General features: G+C 38.5%; 1 protein-coding gene and 1 non-coding gene across 22 annotated transcripts in view; one reads left to right on the plus strand and one right to left on the minus strand.

Annotated features, from left to right (window-relative positions):
* The window catches only part of KMT2C (lysine methyltransferase 2C), a 288,150-nt gene that overhangs the window by 92,683 nt on the left and 174,117 nt on the right, over positions 1-21,350 (plus strand). For 16 of the 21 annotated variants that reach the window (XR_007479396.1, XM_033408301.2, XM_049715158.1 and 13 more), the window contains 2 exons: positions 12,055-12,196; positions 20,150-20,350. Coding sequence is in view for 20 of the 21 variants with exons in the window: in XM_033408301.2 (XP_033264192.2) it covers positions 12,055-12,196; positions 20,150-20,350 (343 nt within the window). In the remaining variant the exon portion in view is untranslated. The remainder of the gene's footprint in view (positions 1-12,054; positions 12,197-20,149; positions 20,351-21,350) is intronic. The other 5 variants (XM_033408303.2, XM_033408308.2, XM_033408304.2 and 2 more) reach the window with 1 other exon arrangement.
* On the minus strand, positions 9,824-9,930 carry LOC117197201 (U6 spliceosomal RNA). The gene has a single exon (XR_004477739.1). It is a non-coding gene; the product is annotated as a U6 spliceosomal RNA (small nuclear RNA).

Here is a 21,350-nt window from a genome sequence, read left to right on the forward strand (position 1 = left end):
ACTCGGGGCTTCCCTGGTGGCACAGTGGTTAAGAATCTGCCAGCCAGTGCAGGGGACACAGGTTCAAGCCCTTGTCTGGGAAGATCCCGCATGACGTGGAGCAACTAAACCCGTGCGTTGCAACTACTGAGCCTGCGCTCTAGAGCCCGCAAGGCACAACTACTGAGCCTGCAAGCCACAACTACTGAAGCCCACATGCCTAGAGCCCCTGCTGTGCAACAGAGGAAGCCACTGCAGTGAGAAGCCCGCACATCACAACAAAGTGTAGCCCCCACTCGGTTCAACTAGAGAAGGCCTGCACACAGCAACCAAGACCCAACACAGCCAAAAATAAAAAAATTAAAAATTAAAAAAAAAAGTAAAATAATTCAATTCGAAGAAAGAATGAAATCTATGGGTCATGTACTGTCATGTTCAGAGATCAGATGGGTTTGAGTTGGCTTAAGTCAGCCTCACTATTGTCACAAAATTCCTGGTTCATTGTATCTCTCTGCCTTTTTTTTAGTCAGCTGCATCCTATGGCTGGCTCCCCTTGATGGAAAATGGTTGCCTGCAAACTTGGGTACCACATGATTTCTTGTCCATATCCCTGGAGAGGGAGCGTGACTCTGTATCAGCTAAACAGAATTGGAGGACCAGTTTTTATCATATGTCAATTGCTGATCCAGTCTGTTTCAAAAGTAAACCAATCTCTGGTATCCAAGTACCATAGTCATAGTTCACACCTAGAGTTAGGAATAGGAGCGGCATGATGGCTTCAGTGGCAGAGAGGCATGAAGTGGTGCCGAGGGGGCACTGTGCAGGTCATGGTTATAGATTCTGTTTGGGGGTCCTCCACTTGCTTCTTAACGTTTCATCTGCTTCCTTTGTTAAGGGCTGGGGCAGCTTATATTTTCTTCTGCTTTGATTGAGCTGCATTGATCTGTAGAATCCATCCTTCATTTCAAAAATGGTTTTTTCCATAGAATCTTTGAATATTTTTTTCCATTCAGTCTATTTTCCTTGTTAAGTAGTAGTAATTATGCATATTTGTTGTATGTTATTCTTTTTCTTTGACTAATCTTCTTTCATCATCTTCACTGTTTTAGATTCTTCTGTTTTCTCCAGTGCATCCACCACATCCCAACATTGTCTTCAGAGTTACTGTTGCTTCATGTGATCCTCTTGTTTTCAGTTCTGCAATTATTTTGATTTCTTCAGTTTCTTTGCTCCAGCTCACACTCAACGTAGTAGTGATTAGTGGTAGTTGAGGTTCTGGAGCCACACTGCCTGTGTTTGAATTCAAACTCCTCTCCTTATTGTGTTTTTGAGCAAGGTTCCTTGACCTCTTATCTTGCCTCCTCATCTGTAAAATGGAGATGATGATAGTAGCTGTGTTTTGGGGCTACCCCGCCATGGGTCCCTTGCACCTGACACATCTTGTGTATGCCAGCAATGGAAGGCCTTGGCCACTCCTTACCTGGGCCTTTTCTCAGGGTTGTGTTTGCAGTGAGCAACCTTGAAGAATGAGGTCGTGTATCCCTCTGGGACAAAGAGCAGGTTGTTTAATGCTTTTACTATAAAAGCAGTGGTTTCCCACACTCTTTGTTCCTTGTAATACAGTTCACTGAGAGTGCAGGAGTCCATTTGGGCCCATGGTTTTGCCCCCGTGACACTTGGGGGCCAGAAGGGAACTGACAACAGTATCCTCATGCTTCTGCTGCTTGCTGTGCAGTGAGTAATACAGTCCTTTTGTCTTTGATCCAGGAGTCTTGTGTCTTCTGCCAGCATCCATGAAACAGTAACAGACTAACTTATTAGCTTGTGTAAAGTCCTAGGCCAGGCAGCCGTCTTCATAAGGTTGTTGTGAAGTTTAAATGAGTTAATGCGTTTAACCACCTACAACATTGCCTAGGACATAGTAAGCACTTACTAAATGTTAGCCATGAAGATGTCTCTTTAAATATCCTCATATTATTTGCATTGGATTTTTAGGCCTAAATAAAGATAAGGCTCAGAAGAAGATTAACATTGCTATAAATATCCATTATTATATGGTGAAGATGTATATTGTAATTTGTTGGGTTTATTTAGTTTCTTTTATTAGTTGTGAAAAATGAGTATCCATTAAAAACACATTTTTAAGAAGTCATATAGAAAAACTAAAGGAAATATTTTTAACTAAATAAAATATCCAGAGAGCAGTTGAATTTTGACAATTAGTATCCTAATTAATGTCCCTGTGGTTTTGAGGTCTTGATAAGTATCGGAGTCTTTTTCTTAATTCTTTTGTGCTTACATTAAAAAATCATATTAAAAGTATAATAGTAATGTATATTTGTGAAAATTTATGAAACTATGGGTAAGTATAAAGAGAATAAGTTAGCTGTAAAAGTGTTAGCTTCTAGGGACCCACTGTTTGACATTTTTTTGTATTTATTTATAGTTGCTTACATTTTAATGTCTTTACATGCCCTCTGAAAGTGGTGACTATCCTGATATTAATGAGTGTCAAGTAGTTTAATGAATAAAGATAGAATAAGTAAAATATTTGCTATTTATCATGTGCTAATTCTTTAGCTTTATAGCACAGTTTGGATGTAGTAGATACATTAGATTCAGTGAGCCACACACCACTGGAAAACGTAACTGTTGGGATGCAGACTTTTTTTTGAGCACCACTGTTCAAAAGAAGGAAAGGACATGATTACACAATTTCTTAGATATACGTTCTTTTGTAGTCTTAGTACTATAAAGGAAGCAAGGAAAGTATTGCCAGTTCTGGGGAGGTAAAGGAAGTTAGGAGAGAGAAAAATAATTTTTATTCTACTTAGTAGTTGACTAAATCATAGAAGCATGCGTATGGTTTGGATAACTAGTAGAAAAATGGATGTTCGTGTTGACTAACGTAATTACCAAATATTAGCCCATTTAAAAATTTATATTTTTCTGTGCTTTTTCTAATTTATGTGTTTGTGTATAATAAGATTTATCTGCTTGCTTTGTATTACACAATGTTTAATTAATCAGTTAATTAAACAATTACTGAACATCATCCAGGTTGTGTGATAGGCTCTGGTTTGTAAAACAGATAAAGTAGCTGCTTTCATAGAGTATATAGTCTAGTGGGGTGCTGTCTAGTGGTACACTTTTTTGTGTCACTGACCCCTATGGCAGACCCTTTTCCAAATAATGTTTTAAAACTAATAAAATAAAATTGCAAAGATAAATAGTTATATTGAAATATTACCAAAATAGAAAAAAGCCAAATTTGTAATTTCATAATGTGTTCTTTATTTATTCTTAAATCATAAAATCTAATTTATAATTATGGTAATTTTGAAGTAGTGATGAGGGTAAGTGATATTTTGGGGATATCTGCAAGCATTGAATGTGATAAATTATCTGCTTTCTATTGGTGACAGAGACATGAGTATGGCTGTACAACTCTGCTTGTGCGTATATTCATGATGAAATGGGTTTATTTTAAAATTTTAAATCTCAGAGGTCAGTATAAATAAAGATGTAATTTCTCCCTCCAGCATGCTAGAACCCCTGATTAAATACAATCTAAAAATTAAAAGATAGGATGCTTTGCTTTTAATTTATTTTATTTTTTAAAATTGAAGTATAGTTGATTTACAGTGTTGTGTTAGTTTCTGGTGTACAGCAAAGTGATTCAGATATATATATATATATATATATATATCTTTTTCATATTCTTTTCCTTTATGGTTTATTAAAGGATATTGAATATAGTTCCCTGTGCTATACAATAGAACCTTGTTGTTTATCCATCCTATGTATAATAGCTTGCATCTGCTAATCCCAAACTCCTAATCTGTCCCCCCTGCTGAACCATAAGTCTGTTCTCTATGTCTGTGAATCTGTTTCAGTTTCATAGATAAGTTCATTTGTGTCATATTTTAGATTCCACATATAAGTGATATCATATGTTATTTGTCTTTCTCTTTCTGACTTACTTCGCTTAATATGATAATCTCTAGGTATATCTGTGTAGCTGTAAATGACATTATTTCATTCTTTTTTATGGCCGAGTAATATTCCATTGTATGTATATACCACATCTTCTTCATCCAATCATTATTTAGTTTGTTTCCCTGTCTTGGCTGTTGTAAATAGTGCTGCTGTGAACATAGGGGTGCATGTCTTTTCAAATTATAGTTTTGGCTGGATATATGCCCAGGAGTGGAATTGCTAGATCATATGGTAACTCAAGTTTTTTGAGGAACCTCCATACTATTTTCCATAGTGACTGCACCAATTTACATTCCTACCAACAATGTTCCCTTTTCTCCACACCCTCTTCAGCATTTGTTATTTGTAGACTTTCTGATGATGGCCGTTCTGACTGCCGTGAGGTGGTACCTCATTGTAGTTTTGATTTACATTTCTCTAATAACTGGCGATGTTGAGTAAAAAGATAGGGTGCATTGAAGGGATGCACTGTGTATTGGTAAGGAGGCCATAATTGGACTCTAGAATATTTTTGACATCTTATAGTCTATTACGCTGTCATGTTGGTGAGTTTGCTGAATATATTTGTAGGATACATACAGCTCTTTCAAAGAATTATTTAACCTTTGGGGGGAAATTTCATATTGACCAACATCAAAATATTTTATTTCCATGAACTTTGCTGTGAAGTAAATGTTCTTACTACTTTATAATTTTATTCAGTAGTGCTTAAGAAGTAAAGAGAAAAACTCTATATTTTCAACTTTCATCTCATTCTTTATATTCAACAAATGATTCCTCAGTAACATGGTCCTAGTAAAATATTAACATTTCAGTTTAACATGAATTTATTCATAAAACTTACGAGCTATGATCAGATCAGATATTGTACCAGGCAGTGTGTAGTAGTGGAAAGCGCACCCTTGGGCTTCGGAGTTACACAAATCTGATTGTGTATCCCAGCTTTGCTTCCTGTTAGCTATGTGACCTCAAGCTTGTTTAACTTTCAGACTTAGTTTCCTTATCTTTTTTTAAAAATAAATTTATCTATCTGTCTATCTATCTATGGCTGTGTTGGGTCTTTGTTGCTGCGCGGGCTTTCTCTAGTTGCGGTGAGCGGGGCTACTCTTCGTTGTGGTGCACGGCCTTCTCATTGCGGTGGCTTCTTTTGTTGCGGACACGGGCTCTAGGCTTGCAGGCTTCCATAGTTGTGGCACGTGGGCTCAGTAGTTGTGGCCCGCAGTCTCTAGAGCGCAGGCTCAGTAGTTGTGGCACTTGGGCTTAGTTGTTCCGCGGCACGTGGGATCTTCCTGGACCAGGGAACGAACCCATGTCCCCCTGCATTGGCAGGCAGATTCTTAACCACTGCACCACCAGGGAAGTCCAGATATTCCTCTGTTTTTTTTTTCTTTGTTGATCTTTACAACTTATTGGTTTTTTAAACTTCTTTTTTTTCTTACATCTTTATTGGAGTATAATTGCTTTACAATGTTGTGTTAGTTTCTGCCGTATAACAAAGTGAATCAGCTATACATATAGATATATCCCCATATCCCCTCCTTCTTGCGTCTCCCTCCCACCCTCCCTATCCCACCCCTCTAGGTGGTCACAAAGCATCGAGTTGATCTCCCTGTGCTATGCGGCTGCTTCCCACTAGCTATCTGTTTTACATTTAGTAGTGCAGATATGTCAGTGCCACTCTCTCACTTCATCCCAGCTTACCCTTCCCCCTCCCCGTGTCCTCAAGTCCATTCTCTACATCTGCGTCTTTATTCCTGGCCTGCCCCTAGGTTCTTCAGAACCAATTTGTTTTTAATTCCATATATATGTGTTAGCATATGGTATTTGTTTTTCTCTTTCTGACTTACTTCAGTCTGTATGACAGTAGGTCCATCCACCTCACTATGAATAACTCAATTTTGTTTCTTTTTATGGCTGAGTAATATTCCATTGTATATATGTGCCACATATTCTTTATCCATTTGGAATATAATTGCTTTACAGTGTTGTGTTAGTTTCAGAGATTACTCTTTTTTAAAAGAGAAGAATTAAGTGAGAGAACTATTAGGCACACTTACACTTGTCCTTTTAGTTTCAGCTGGGCTTCTGATACTTTTCTGAAGCCTTTCTAAATTATATTTTCCACCTCTTCCCTTAACTCCCATGATACCTTGTACCTCCATCATGTCAGTGATTGTGTCCTGTTGCCATCATTTGCTATTTCCTGAATAGATCCATTAAGCATAGGGATCCTGACTCTTTTTTTTCCCTATTAAAGGGTTGTTTTCTCATATGTACCCTGATAAACACAATAAAATAGACTGTATTTTTGTGCTACCATTGGACTAGAATGTGTGGTACATAGTAGTTACCCAAAATTTTGTTTGGTAAAAAAATCATTCTAAAGCAATGATTTATTGAATCCCTAGCAAACAGCCAGGAGGTGCTAAATAAATGTTCTGTTTATTCCTGTTACTTCCCACAATACAGTTTAATAATGTGTGATCTGGTGGGTGATATCCAACTAGATGGAAAGTAAATACATAGTTATAGTATGTGAGTGTAGGTAATCAGAGTAGCAGCTACATACCTACACTTACTGTATACTTAGGGCGTTAGGCTAAGTGCCCAATGTATTCTCTTTTTTGATCCTCAGAGACAGTTTTATAGTAGCTGGCATTAGCTATCTGTTAAATGATTAGCAAACTGAAATTGAGATGAGGTTAATTAAGCAAGTTGTGAAGGTCACATTGCTAGCAAATGACTGAGATATGATGCAAATTCTGGACCATTTGACTGCAAGCCTTTGATTTTAACTAAAGCAGCAAAACAGCCTTTGCTATTAATTTTAAACTTTTTTGTGTCATAGAACCAACTATTTAGGATTAATCCTAAGTAAGAGTAAGAGTCATGGGAGGTGGAATGGCATTGTGTAAGGGCACGGTTAGAGCTAATTTACAGTTGTGTCCCATTTACCTATGTATCTACAAAGGTTTGCCTAGAGTGCACACGCTATCCAAGTTCTCTTAGGTTCTTTAGTGTAGTTACCACCCACATGTGACACCTGGTGGTTTGAGTTTACACACAAGTAGGTGCTTTGAATAAAACCACCCCACTCTGATCATCCCCAGGGTTGGAGAGGACTCCATCTTTCTGGTTTTAGAGCATTTTGAGACCAACTGGCTTTGTCAGTATTTTAGGTCAGGTTCAAAATAAGGAGAAAGGTACACTGGAGATTTTGTATCAAAGAAAAATATAACCCTTAAATTTTTAATTTTTTTTAAAATTTATTTTTGGCTGTGCTTCACGTCTTGTGGGATCTTATTTCCCTGACCAGGGATTGAACCTGGGTCCTCAGCAGTGAAAGCTCGGAGTCCTAACCACTGGACCACCAGGAAATTCTCAACACTTAAATTTTTTTTTAAAAAGTATGTGCTTGTTCTTATTTGCGCATTTCTGGACTGTAGTCATTTGAACAAATAGAATCCCATGAAAGGCAAAAACTGCAAAGTGGCACAGGTTGAAAGGCCAGCTTTCTTGCATTAGGCACAAGTACAGGATGGTGTTTGAGGCATTTTTGTTAGTTAACTGCAGGTAGCCAAGTACTTGCATCAGAACCGTTCCCTCAGTTGTCTCTGGGTTCACAGTCATTTCATCCAGAGCATCTCTGGATGACATCTCTTGTTGGATATTTGGGTTTCATTTCAGCCAGAGTAGTCTGTTTCACATTCTGCTGCCAAACTCTGACAGTCTTTCGAAGACTTGGGCTAAGAGAGGAGAGGGACGTAAACACTAGTTTAATTGTCCTGCCTTGACTTTGACAGATAGTGAGACCTAACATTTCTACTAAATGAAGAGTGACAGCCAAAAGAAATAGGTTGTATTATTACATGTAGTTTCACATATTTAGGGATGCCTTTTTCTATTTCTATTTTGTGGCTGGAACTGTTCCCTAGGAAGCAGTTATAGGACTTTTCCTTGTTCCTTAAAAAACAAATGATTAAAACAACAAAATCCAAACCAAAAATAAGACCAAAACACACCAATCCTTATTGGATCTTTGGCAGATCCAGGTTAGAATCATGGGCAGAGCCGGTAGGAAAAACAGCTAGAGGAGAATATTCCTTTTTTTTTTTTTTTTTTTAAGAAAAGAGAACTCTTAAAGCCTGCTTTACTACTGTCCTCCTTGTGGATCAGGCCTGTTCCTGGTCCCATTTCTTAAAAAAGAAAAAAAATCCCTTTGTCTGAATCTGTTTTTTTTCCCCTCTGAAATTTCAAAAGTTGTGTACCTGAAGACCTACCAACCCACCAATAACATTCATATTTAACCTTACTGTTTCTTTCTAGGTCTAATTTGAGAGAGAGAGAGAGAGAGACAGGCAGAGAGATTGTCCTCTTACTTACTTCCCCTTAGTTATAAACAATAAAGAAAACCCAAAGAATGTTTAAAGTGTTATGTGTTTTATTTTTCAGGGGGAGAAAAACAACAGAATACCTGAGATTGTACCTCAATTTGCTAGAAGAAAAATTCTCATTAGAGGCCATAGTGGTGGTTAGCAACATATTAAGAGAGAACGGACAGGCCATACCTATTGGAGGAACCCTGATTTTGGGGGAGGGGGGGATGCAGGCTAAATGGTGCTGGTTCTTAGGACAAACGTGTTCCCAGGGATGTGGTGACATGACCCTCATCCACCTGCCTCATTGTAAGCTTCTGAGGCCCTCTTCTTATTCCTCTTTTACAGTTCTCATTTCTTCTCTTGACTCTTACCCTTTCTTGTTACCTAGTAGTAGAAATGGTACAAAAAGGGCATACCCCACATGTGCTCTGGACATCTCTGGGTAGAAATGAAATGCTTCTTTAAAGGTGTTTTTATATATGGTCATTTTATAGTACTTTGAATATTATAGGCAGAGAGAATCTCTCAAGCCGTACTGTATTCCTTTCTGTCTTTGGTTGTAAAAGTGCTAGAGGGCAGGCAACGTAGAATAATTCCTGGCTCTCTCCAGATGCTTTCCCTAGAGCTCTGGAGGCAGCTGGTCTGCTTTTCAAGTTATTGCAGGTCACAGCACTACCATATATTTTGATACAGCATAAATGGTGTCAGTTGATTTCCAAACACTGCTATCACTGTTCTCTCACCTACTCACCAGCCCGCCTATTTTAAGTTTTTGTTACGGCAGTGCTCCACACCTGATGCTGGTTTCTGTGTTAGAGCATGGGTTAAACTGATGTAACAGAGATGTCCAAATACAGCAGTGGTTTAAATAAAACATTCATTTTTCTTCCGTGTAATATTTCTGAGAGTGAGAGGTCCAGGCTGATGGGGTGACTTTGCTCCCTGTGGTGTTTTTTTTTTTTTTTTTTTTTTTTTGCGGTACACGGTCCTCTCACTGCTGTGGCCTCTCCTGTTGCGGAGCACAGGCTCCGGATGCGCAGGCTTAGCAGCCATGGCTCACAGGCCCAGCCGCTCTGCGGCACATGGGATCTTCCCGGACCAGGGCACAAACCCGTGTCCCCTGCATCGGCAGGCAGACTCTCAACCACTGCGCCACCAGGGAAGCCCTGCAGATCTTTTTATAATCCTTGTTTGATACAAATGTATTTTGTATTTGTAGATTTGATTCTATACCAATTTTGTGGCTAGAAGTAGGCAGGAGAGACACCGTGATTAATAGGCCCCACAAGCACTTAATTTATGGTCAACTTTTCTACTTCAGTTTTAAAAAGAAACATTTTATTTTATTTTATTTTAACATCTTTATTGGAGTATAATTGCTTTACAATGGTGTGTTAGTTTCTGCTTTATAACAGTGAGTCAATTATACATATATATATATCCCCACATCTCTTCCCTCTTGCATCAAAAATATGGAAGACTTCACGAATTTGCGTGTCATCCTTGCGCAGGGGCCATGCTAATCTTCTCTGTATTGTTCCAATTTTAGTATATGTGCTGCCGAAGTGAGCACAAAAGAAACATTTTAAATAGGAAAACCAAAACCCTATGTTTGATGCCTCATTGCATCATTAATTTGATGATTTGACAGGATTTACAATTGTTTATAATTATTTCTAACTAAAAAATTAATAGTTCTCAAAATTATTCATTTGTCAGAATAGTTCCCTAAAATTCATTTTGAATCTAGAAGACTTTGACAGGGAAGTCATGCTAATCTGAGAGGTAAGAAATCAGATTTGATGTGAAAGTGAGTGTTCAAGCTGCTAGATGTGCCTCGTATGCAGTTGAAGTATGGTCTGGAGCTCAGGACAGGAGGTAGGGTTAGGGATGTTGACTTAAAAATCAGTAAGTCAAGGACTTCCCTGGTGGTGCCATGGTTAAGAATCCGCCTCCCAATGCAGAGGACACGGGTTTGATCCTTGGTCAGGGAACTAGATCCCACATGCATGCCGCAACTAAGACTTCACATGCTGCAACTAAGGAACCTGCCTGCCGCAACTAAGACCCGGCACAACCAAAAATAAATAAATTAAAAAAAAATCAGTAAGTTGGGCCTCCCTGGTGGCACAGTGGTTAAGAATCTGCCTGCCAGTGCAGGGGACACTGGCTCGAGCCCTGGTCCAGGAAGATCCCACATGTCACGGAGCAGCTAAGCCTGCGAGCCACAGCTACTGAAGCCCATGTGCCTAGAGCCCGTGCTCCCCAACAAGAGAAGCCACCGTGGTGAGAAGTCCCCGCACCACAACGAAGAGTAGCCCCCGCTTACCACAACTAGAGAAAGCCTGCGTGCAGCAACGAAGACCCAACACAGCCAAAAATAAATAAATAAATAAATTTATTAAGAAAACACACACACACAAAAGACGAGCACGTAAAGGACACGTAGAGAGCTGTACTCACGTTCAGAGGTCTCAGATCAGCTGAAGAGGCAGACACTAGACCGTTCAATTAATCTTTGTTAACAAACTCGTGAAGTATAGGTAGCTTTCTGATTTTATGGGGAGTGAATTGAAGCTGAGAGAGATGACGTCTACATAAAGTTGCCTAGTTTGTAGTTGGTGGAACTTGTCCTCATGACTCCAAAGCCCATAGTAATCCATGATATCTCCCTGTGTTTAAGAGGTGAAAAGCATTTCACTAAAGAGGGAGTGAGTACTCCTTGGTGCCAGATGAATTTCTGGAGTGTTTGAAGGCTTGTGAGTAGCCCGGGATTATTTATTAGTTCTTTTGCCACCAGTGAGGTGGCGAGAACAGTGCTGTGGTTGGAGGATGGATGCCTTGTAGGAAGGGTCTGAGGTGGAGGGCAGCCACTCCAGAGTCCCATTGCATGAAATTTGGTGGTGAAAGGAAGAAAAGACAGGAGGAGCTTAAACGACTATAAGCTTTTCTTGTTGGTTGGTTGGTTGGTTTGTTTGGGGATAGTGTTGCAGAAAAGTATGTGTAAATTTCCAGTTAGAAAGGAAAGATGGAGCCAGGAGCGTGGGGTTGCATCAGGAGCGCTAGTGCAGGGATCATGCCTGTTAATGTCTAACAATACAGTGTGAGAGACAGGGTGGTGGATATGTTGTTTTATTTAAAGAGAGGAATGATATTAGGGGTAATGGTGTTTGGAAACCCTCTCAACAGTTAGGTTGCCTCCTAAGAAAGTATGTGTGAGGTGTTCGGGGTTGGAGTCTTGAGGATAACTGAAAAAGGCACTGGAGTCAAAGACACTGTGTTCTTTTCAGTCATTTAACTTTTAGAATGGCTGATAGAGGCCGTAATGCTTGTTTTAAATGAATGATAATTTCAATTTATAACTTACCAAGAAACTTTTTTATGAGTCACATTTGTTGTGTAGAGGAACTGCTATAATCCTGAAAATAAGGTTCTTAACAGTTATTATTAAGATTTGCGTCAATTGTAATTTGGAAAAGTATGCCCTGTTTTACATTATTTTGATTATCATTTTATAATATAGAATAAATATAAACAGTACCATTAATTATATATATATAAGCTTTTCCTACGTTAGTTAAGTATTGTCATTTGTTGCTTCATTATTTTTCCTTTACGATGTATGCTTTATAGATAAATTCACTAAAGATTGGTATAATGCAGAATGACTTTTTGTATTCTCTTGTTTACTGTTAAGCAGAAATCAAAGAACAATCAGCAGAAGAAGATGCTGAAGCAGAAGTGGACAGCAGCAAGCAGCCAGGCCCAGCCTTTCAGCGTTCTGTGTCTGAGGAATCTGCAGCCTCCCTGGTCTCTGTTGGTATAGAAGCCAAAATCAGGTTAGAGAATGAATGCAACTGGATTGGAGATTAGTGACGGGCAAAAGAGCAGCGAGTTGACTGTAGAGGGAGTTCAGAGAGTGCAGGCTTAGGACAGAAAGCTGGGTGGACTTTTAGAGCTGATAGCTCTGCGCGTGGCTGGAGTGAAGCACGTCCGTGGGCTTAGGTGGCTGTAGAACTGTGTTACTCTGCTCTCCTCAGACCAGGACAGAATATTTCCAGGATGCGATCGATCCCTAGAAGAAGAAAAAAGTCTAAACTTTTAGCATAAGAACTGATTTTTTATTTACTTGTAAACTTAAGTTTATACTCTTGTTCTTTACCCTCTCTTCATTCTTTAAAAAAAGAAATACAGGATGTGGTAACTTCTCTGTGTATCATTCAGCTTAAGTCTTGTAATTTTTTAGATCTTAACTTGGAAGCCATGAATAAAACTGGAACCATCCATCAGCTGAATATTCCCATCTTCTTGAAATGTTTCCTTTCTTTTGCTTTTGTCACATCTGCCTCCTCATTTTGTCTTTTGCTGGCTTCTGTGCAGACTCCCCACCTTTATCACGTTGGAGTCCTCAGGTCGAAGTCCTCGGCGTGTTTACTTTTATTATTCAGTCCGATAGTTAGGTACTATCTGTGTGCTAATGAAACCCCACATTTATATTTTGAGGGCTGACCTTTCTCTGAACTCTAGACTTTGTTCTCCATCTGTCTGCTTGATATCTCCATTTGGAAGTACACTAGACACTGCACCCATAACATGTCCACAACCACTGTTGATTCTGACCCCAGGCCTGTCCTAAATCTTCTCCCCAGGATTTCTTCATTTCAATAAATAATACCAATATTCACCCAGTTGCTTAGGCCAAAACCTTTTGAGTTAGTCCGTGATTTCTCTCTTTTCTCGTACCTCACATTCTAAATTTTGTAGCCCACCTTTAGAAGATATCCCAAACCAGTGCTCACTCTCCTAACTTGCCTACCATCTTACTCCAAGGCCTCTTATCCTTAGGGGGCTGTCGTTGCCTTTTAAGGGGTCTCTCCACTTCTTCTCTGCTTTCCCCAGTCCACATTGTTCTTAGCACAGTTGCAGAAATGATCATTCTAAAATGTAAATCAAGTTTCTCCCAAACTCTCTTTTGGCTGTCTCTTATATTTAAATTAAATATATAAATTACATTAAAAATTTCAGGGACTTCCCTGGTGGTACAGTGGTTAAGACTCTGCGCTCCCAGTGCAGGGGGCCCGGGTTTGATCCCTGGTCCTGGAACTAGATCCCACATGCATGCTGCAACTAAGAGTTCACATGCCACAACTAAGGAGCTGGTGAGCTGCAACTAAGGAGCCTGCCTGCCACAACTAAGAAGCATACATTCTTCAATTATGGAGCCTGCCTGCCGCAACTAAGACTGGATGCAACCAAGAAAAAAACAACAAAAAAAATTCAAATTCCCACTATGTTCTACATCTTCGGGAAGGTTTTCAAAATAAAAGAGTAGGATGAAAAATAAATAAAACGTAGCCCCCACCACGTTTACCCTCTATTTCTGCTTTATTTTCCTTTGTTGCACTTTTTATTTCTCCACAGTTCGTTTATCTCCCTTACTGTCATGTGAGCCCTGTGAAGGCAATACTTTTTCCCTTTTTTCCTGCTTTTTATTGCATTCATAATTTTTTCCTATTGATTATACATTATATTTTGTTTTGTTTTTGAGATGGTTTTCCTTAAGGCTCATGTTTCTGTACCCTGTTGAATTTAATTTTGAAAGAATTTCAAACTTAGAGTTCGGATTGATTTCTTAGTCTTAGCAATATGAATAATGATTTATCATATTTTCATATCTCTTTGTATCTATCATCTATCATTTCATTTTCTAGTTATTTAAATATATACTTCCTATTTTGTCTTGGCCCCCTAACATTTTTCATATTTTGAAAAATTCAGGTTTTTTTATATATATATATATATATATTTATATATATATATATAGTAAAATTACTGTAAAATTCACCCGTGTAGTGAGTTTTGACAGTTGTATACTGTCATATAACCACTACAACAACAAGATAAAGAACAGTTCCATCATACTAAAAAAATTACTTGATGCCCTTTTGCTGTCATTCCTGATCCCGTCTTCTGCCCTAGGCAGTCACTTACCTGTTTTCTGATTCTGGCCTTTTTAACTTAGCATATTTAATACATTTGACACTCATTTATGTCATCGCATATATCAGTAGCTGTTTCCTTTTTATTGCTGAGTAGGATTCTCTTTTATGGAGGTGCCTACCACATTTTTTTTTTTTTTTTGCGGTGCGTGGGCCTCTCACTGTTGTGGCCTCTCCCATTGGGGAGCACAGGCTCCCGACGTGCAGACTCAGCGGCCATGGCTCACGGGCCCAGCCGCTCTGCGGCATGTGGGATCTTCCTGGACCGGGGCATGAACCCGTGTCCCTGGCAGCGGCAGGCGGACTCTCAACCACTGCGCCACCAGGGAAGCCCCATTTTTTAAAAAAAAATAAATAAATTTATTTATTTATTTATGGCTGCATTGGGTCTTCATTGCTGCACGCGGGCTTTCTCTGGTTGTGGAGAGTGGGGGCTTCTCTTCGTTGCGGTGCATGGACTTCTCATTGCGGTGGCTTCTCTTGTTGTGGAGCAGGGGCTCTAGGCACGCAGGCTTCAGTAGTTGTGTCACATGGGCTCCGTAGTTGTGGCTCGCGGGCTCTAGAGCGCAGGCTCAGTAGTTGTGGTGCACGGGCTTAGTTGCTCCACAACATGTGGATCTTCCTGGACCAGGGCTCGAACCCATGTTCCCTACATTGGCAGGGGGATTCTTAACCACTGCACCACCAGAGAAGCCCTCTACCACATTTAATTTATCATTTTCCAATTAAGGGATATTTGGATAGTTTCCAGTTTGGGGCAGTTATGAATAAAATTGGTATAAATATTCACTTGCAGATTTTGGTGTGAATGTAGGGTTTTTATTTCACTTAGGTAAAAATATCTAAGAGAGAGGTAATTTTTCAAGGAAAATGCCAAAGTATTTTCCAGTGTGACTGTACTATTTTGCATTGCCACTAATGATATAGAGTGGCTTGGCAGGATGTTTCTTATTGTTCTGATTCAACTTTATTCTTAGGTGAGCGCTGTGTCCCTAGGTCTCGGGGGTCCCGTCATTGTCTCAGCTAGTGGAGACCCATCATGGTCTGGGTCTACGCAGTCTTGCTCCTCCTCCAGGGGGGAGGTTCATCCCATCCCCCATTCATTCCTCCATCTGCGGCTGGTCTTGACCATTGCAGGGCAGAGACTTTTGCTCTCCTTTTACCAGTCTGAGGCTTTTCTTTCTCAGGGAAGATGAAGAAGAAAGATCTTTGTGTCTTTCCCATGTCTCTGCTGTTGTCCTGCCCAGGCTTTTACCATGACTGGTACATTCTCAGGACTCCTCTCCATGCCCGAGTGGTGGGCACGAGCACCGGGGGAGGTGCATGGAGAGAAGCTCGTGAGTGGGTTAGAATTCCCCTGTGTTTGCGGGTCCTGGGTGTTCTGTACTCTCCTACCGCCACAAACTTGGCTTTTAGCAGTTTATAAAATTTTCACTGAACTGTTTAGCCTGTTTGGATGACATCCAGTGAGTGGCCTCTTCCTCAGATTAAGCAAGGGCTTGTGTCTCTTCTCTTCTTGGAAGTGCCTTTCATTCAACTGCAGGTGAATCTTTTCCTCTGCAACTTTTGTAATCTGATGTGTTCAAGAAAAGTGAATTTGTGGATTGTCTGCTGAGTTTTTGCTGTGACAGTGGGAGCAAAGTTCTTTGCAGCTTTCTACTACATCCAAAGCGGAAGCCAGGGATTTCCTTTGTGCCACCCTTTAAAGTTAACAATAAATTACTCTGAGATATTTGACAGTCTTTATTTCCTACATCCCTTGTAACATTTCCTAATTCTTTAATAATTTGAATATTTCTCTAAAAATATTTACATTGTGGGTCTGTTGTGTGGTAAAATTTCTCAGGTCTTATAGAAACCTGGGAATAATTTTATTATACCTTTACATTTGAGTTATGGTTTTGGATATAAAATTGAAGGTTAAGATATTTTTTGTCAATACTTTAAAAGTATTTCTCCATTTCCTAATCAGTGTTGTTCATAGAGTTGCTGTCCATCTGATTGTTGCTCCTCATAGGTAATGTTTCTAGGGGAAGAAACAAACTAGAAACAGGGTATGCTGAAAGAAACGTAAGTTTAAAGCTTAGAGAAAATTATAAATAAGAAAATTTAAAAAATTAATAAGATACTGGCAAAGGAATTTGGTGGATAGTATCCTTTAGGCAAGAAGAAAAACATTTTTTCCCCATTTGACTTTATTTTTCTGAAAGTAGACCACATTTAATCACGCGCACGTGTGTGTGTGTATGTGTCAGTATCAATGGACAGCACAGTTTATCATGAAGTTGAAATACGTAATATTGGAAAAACTTAAATAGGTGACTTTTATAAACAAAAGGTAATTAGTTGAGAGAGGTCCAATATGAATTTAACTTGCGTTAAACATTACCTGAAAAGATTATTTCCATCACCTGTTAATGTAAGACATTATGAAAGTTCCTGAGGTAGATACTACAGAGGTGATGGTGGGAACTTTAATGCTTGAGAAGAAAGATTTGAGTACAGCAGCCATAAATGTGTTGTGAAGAGAAGATATATCCAAGAGGAGCAGTTCTTTTAATTCTGTTTTTTTTTCTAAGATCCCTTATCAAGCATATATTCCATAAGTATATATTGGTTTTTGTCCTTTAACTTTTTAAATGGTTTCTTTTTAAAAAAAATTATAGATTTTATTGTTTAGAATAACTTCAGGTTTACAGAAAAATTAAGCAGATGGTACACAGAGTTCCCCCTCCCCAACCTTTCCCTGCCTCAGTTTCCCCTAATATTAGTATCTTTCATTAGTGTGATACATTTGTTACAACTGATAAACCAGTATTGATACATTATTATTATTATTATTTAAATTTATTTTATTTTTGTGTTTTCGTTACTGCGCATGGGCTTTCCTTAGTTGTGGCGAGTGGGGGCTACTCTTCGCTGCTGTGGATACATTATTATTAATTAAAGTTCATAGTTTACATTCATTCTTTGTGTTACATATAGTTCTGTGAGTTTTGATAAATGTGCAGTGTCATGTATCCGCCATTAACTACAGTATAGCATATGAAGTAGTTTCACTGCTCTAAAAATCCAGTTTTGCCTATTCATCCCTTTCCCTCTCCTCTTAAACCCTTTCTGTCTGTTCCCCTGTCCCTCATCACTAACTGCTTAACCCACTTAAATTTATTTTTTTATATCTCTCTGTGTGTATGGTATATATATTATGCATAAAGAATGTTCCATCAAGTAGTTAAGTAAAACTTGGTCATCACTTGTTTTACGTAGCTGGGATATAATTGAGTGGCCATTAAACTGTACCTTCTTCCCCAACCTTAATTTTTTACTTTCTTTATTCCTTTTTAATACTTCGAGATTTTTTTTTTTTTTTAAAGAGAATTGATGGTAATTTATTTTCACTGGGCAAATCATGGAATGGTGATGGGGAGTTAAATTTAACTTATTCAGAATACCCCCAAGGAGCAAGAAAAAGTATATTTCAGTCTCTGTGGAGAAAAGGAAGGTAAAAAGTAGGATAAGAAATTAAACCACTTGGATGGCAAAAGTAATCTGATGAAAAATAAGGAACTGGGTTAACACACAAAATATCACCAACTAAATTCAAGGATTAAAGGGAGTTTTGTTTTTTTTTTTTTTTTTTGCGGTACACAGCCCTCTCACTGTTGTGGCCTCTCCCGTCGCGGAGCACAGGCTCCAGATGCGCAGGCTCAGCGGCCATGGCTCACGGGCGCAGCTGCTCCGCGGCATGTGGGATCCTCCCAGACCGGGGCACGAACCCGTGTCCCCTGCGTCGACAGGCGGACTCTCAACCACTGCGCCACCAGGGAAGCCCTTATAGGGAGCTTTAAAAAGTTAGACATCTCTGTTATGTTTGTGTAGATTAAGGGGAAAATTTAAAATTCCATTCAGGTTCAAGTATTTTTATTTCATGCTCACATAAAAGAGTCTCTTATTTCTTAGACCAAAAACAGATAGATGGTCTCCAATTTATGATGGTTCAACTTAAGATTTTTCTGCTTGCTTTCTTTCTTTCTTTCTTTCTTTCTATTTACTTATTTTTTACATCTTTATTGGAGTAGAATTGCTTTACAGTGGTGTGTTAGTTTCTGCTTTATAACAAAGGGAATCAGTTATACATATACATATGTTCCCATATCTCTTCCCTCTTGCGTCTCCCTCCCTCCCACCCTCCCTATCCCACCCCTCCAGGCGGTCACAAAGCACCGAGCTGATCTCCCCGTGCTATGCGGCTGCTTCCCACTAACTATCTACCTTACGTTTGGTAGTGTATATATGTCCATGCCTCTCTCTTGCTTTGTCACAGCTTACCCTCCCCCCTCCCCATATCCTCAAGTCCATTCTCTAGTAGGTCTGTGTCTTTATTCCTGTCTTACCCCTAGATTCTTCATGACATTTCTTTTTTCTTAGATTCCATATATGTGTTAGCATATGGTATTTGTCTTTCTCTTTCTGACTTACTTCACTCTGTATGACAGACTCTAGGTCCATCCACCTCACTACAAATAACTCAAATTCGTTTCTTTTTATGGCTGAGTAATATTCCATCGTATATATGTGCCACATCTTTATCCATTCATCTGATGATGGACACTTAGGTTGTTTCCATCTCGTGTCTATTGTAAACAGAGCTGCAGTGAACATTTTGGTACATGACTCTTTTTGAATTATGGGATTTTCTCAGGGTATATGCCCAGTAGTGGGATTGCTGGGTCATATGGTAGTTTTATTTGTAGTTTTTTAAGGAACCTCCATACTGTTCTCCATAGTGGCTGTACCAATTCACATTCCCACCAGCAGTGCAAGAGTGTACCCTTTTCTCCACACTCTCTCCAGCATTTATTGTTTCTAGATTTTTTGATGATGGCCATTCTGACTGGTGTGAGATGATATCTCATTGTAGTTTTGATTTGCATTTCTCTAATGATTAACGATGTTGAGCATTCTTTCATGTGTTTGTTGGCACTCTGTACATCTTCTTTGGAGAAATATCTATTTAGGTGTTCTGCCCATTTTTGGATTGGGTTATTTGTTTTTTTGTTATTGAGCTGCATGAGCTGCTTATAAATTTTGGAGATTAATCCTTTGTCCGTTGCTTCATTTGCAAATATTTTCTCCCATTCTGAGGGTTGTCTTTTGGTCTTGTTTATGGTTTCCTTTGCTGTGCAAAAGCTTTGAAGTTTCATTAGGTCCCATTTGTTTATTTTTGTTTTTATTTCCATTTCTCTAGGAGGAGGGTCAAAAAGGATCTTGCTGTGATTTATGTCATAGAGTGTTCTGCCTATGTTTTCCTCTAAGAGTTTGATAGTTTCTGTCCTTACATTTAGATCTTTAATCCGTTTTGAGCTTATTTTTGTGTATGGTGTTAGGGAGTGTTCTAATCTCATACTTCTACGTGTACCTGTCCAGTTTTCCCAGCACCACTTATTGAAGAGGCTGTCCTTTCTCCACTGTACATTCCTGCCTCCTTTATCAACTTCGAGATTTTTAAATCAGGTTTAAAAGAAAATTGTTTTTCTAAGCACAAACTATAATTTTTTGATTTGGTATATTTACTACTTTAAAAAAATCATGCTATAGAAAAGTAGAATTGCAAATGTATAATTTTTATTGAACTTAATTGTTCTTACGGTATAGATATTTTTAAATGCTTTGCTTGCACTAAAGACATAATATTTAATTTTAAAGCACAAGTATCTGCAATAGTCTGGAACTTGAAATAGTTAAATAAAACTACTTCTCCTCTCTGTCTTCCGTACTTTTCATTTCTACCAGTGAACAGCTCTGCGCTTTTTGTTACTGTGGTGAAAAAAGCTCCTTAGGACAAGGAGACTTAAAACAATTTAGAGTAACGCCTGGATTTATTTTGCCATGGAAAAACCAGCCTTCTAACAAGAAGGACGTTGATGACAACAGCAGTGGAACTTGTGAGAAAATACAAAACTCAACACCACGAAAACCAAGAGGACAGAGAAAGTAAGCAGTTTTGAATTTAAGTGGTTTGTAATGCAGTTTTTTATTGCGATGTTTATGAATATACAAATGGGATTGTTACTGAACAATTTTTTATGTTTCCAACATTCATACGATGCTTTATGACTCACCATTAACCCAGCAGACACTCATTTTCTCAAAATTTCTTTCTTATTTAGAAAAAAGTTTAAGCTAGTTGTGTATTAACAAAAAAGAAGAAAACTTTAAAGAACATAATATAAGGAAGGCTAGAGGGGATTCATGGAATTTATCTATATATGGAATGAAAATTTTAGAAAATCAATGAGATCTATCTTTCCTTTTTCTAGATAAGTTTTAAGTAGTTTGTAAGAGTATAACATAAAAGAATAGCAAAACCAAAGTGGTTTTACCTATGTGTGTCATTTATTTATTTGTTTCTGTGGTTCAGAGAATGTTGAACTGTCCTGTAAACTCTTACAGTACAGTGTTAACTTTCTTTCCTTCTAAATAATCATGTGCTGAGAATTCCCTTTCTAAAGTCAAAGAAGATGCTCTTTTTTTAATATGAAACTATTTACATATGTTGTATACCTGAAACTAATATAATATTGTAAATCAACTATAATTTTAAAAAAAGAATTTACTATTTGTATAACTATATATGTGTGTCTATATTCATGGACCTTATAGTTGCCCCAAACTGTTGTCTAATATGTTTGCTTTTGGAGTTAATATTTTTTTTATATGTTGTAGGTTCGTTTGAAGGCCATCTTATTATGTGGACTTGGCTCTGGTAGTTGAGGGAATAGAAGTTTCTGTGGTTGATGAGAAAGTGTAAAAATTAATTTAACTTGTAAGGCTAACCAGCTCTGCCCCTTGAGGGTGATGATGTAATCATCCAAGTGCTTCTCTGGCTTTTATCCAAAGTTAAGTACTAAGGCATTGTGTTGTACTTATTTGATTGGCTTCTTCTTTTGGACTGCTGCCAATGCCTTGAAGACCTAAAGTAGGAAATGAAACA

This window comes from Orcinus orca, chromosome 9 (genome assembly GCF_937001465.1).
Source record: "Orcinus orca chromosome 9, mOrcOrc1.1, whole genome shotgun sequence".
In the NCBI taxonomy this organism is placed as follows: domain Eukaryota; kingdom Metazoa; phylum Chordata; class Mammalia; order Artiodactyla; family Delphinidae; genus Orcinus; species Orcinus orca.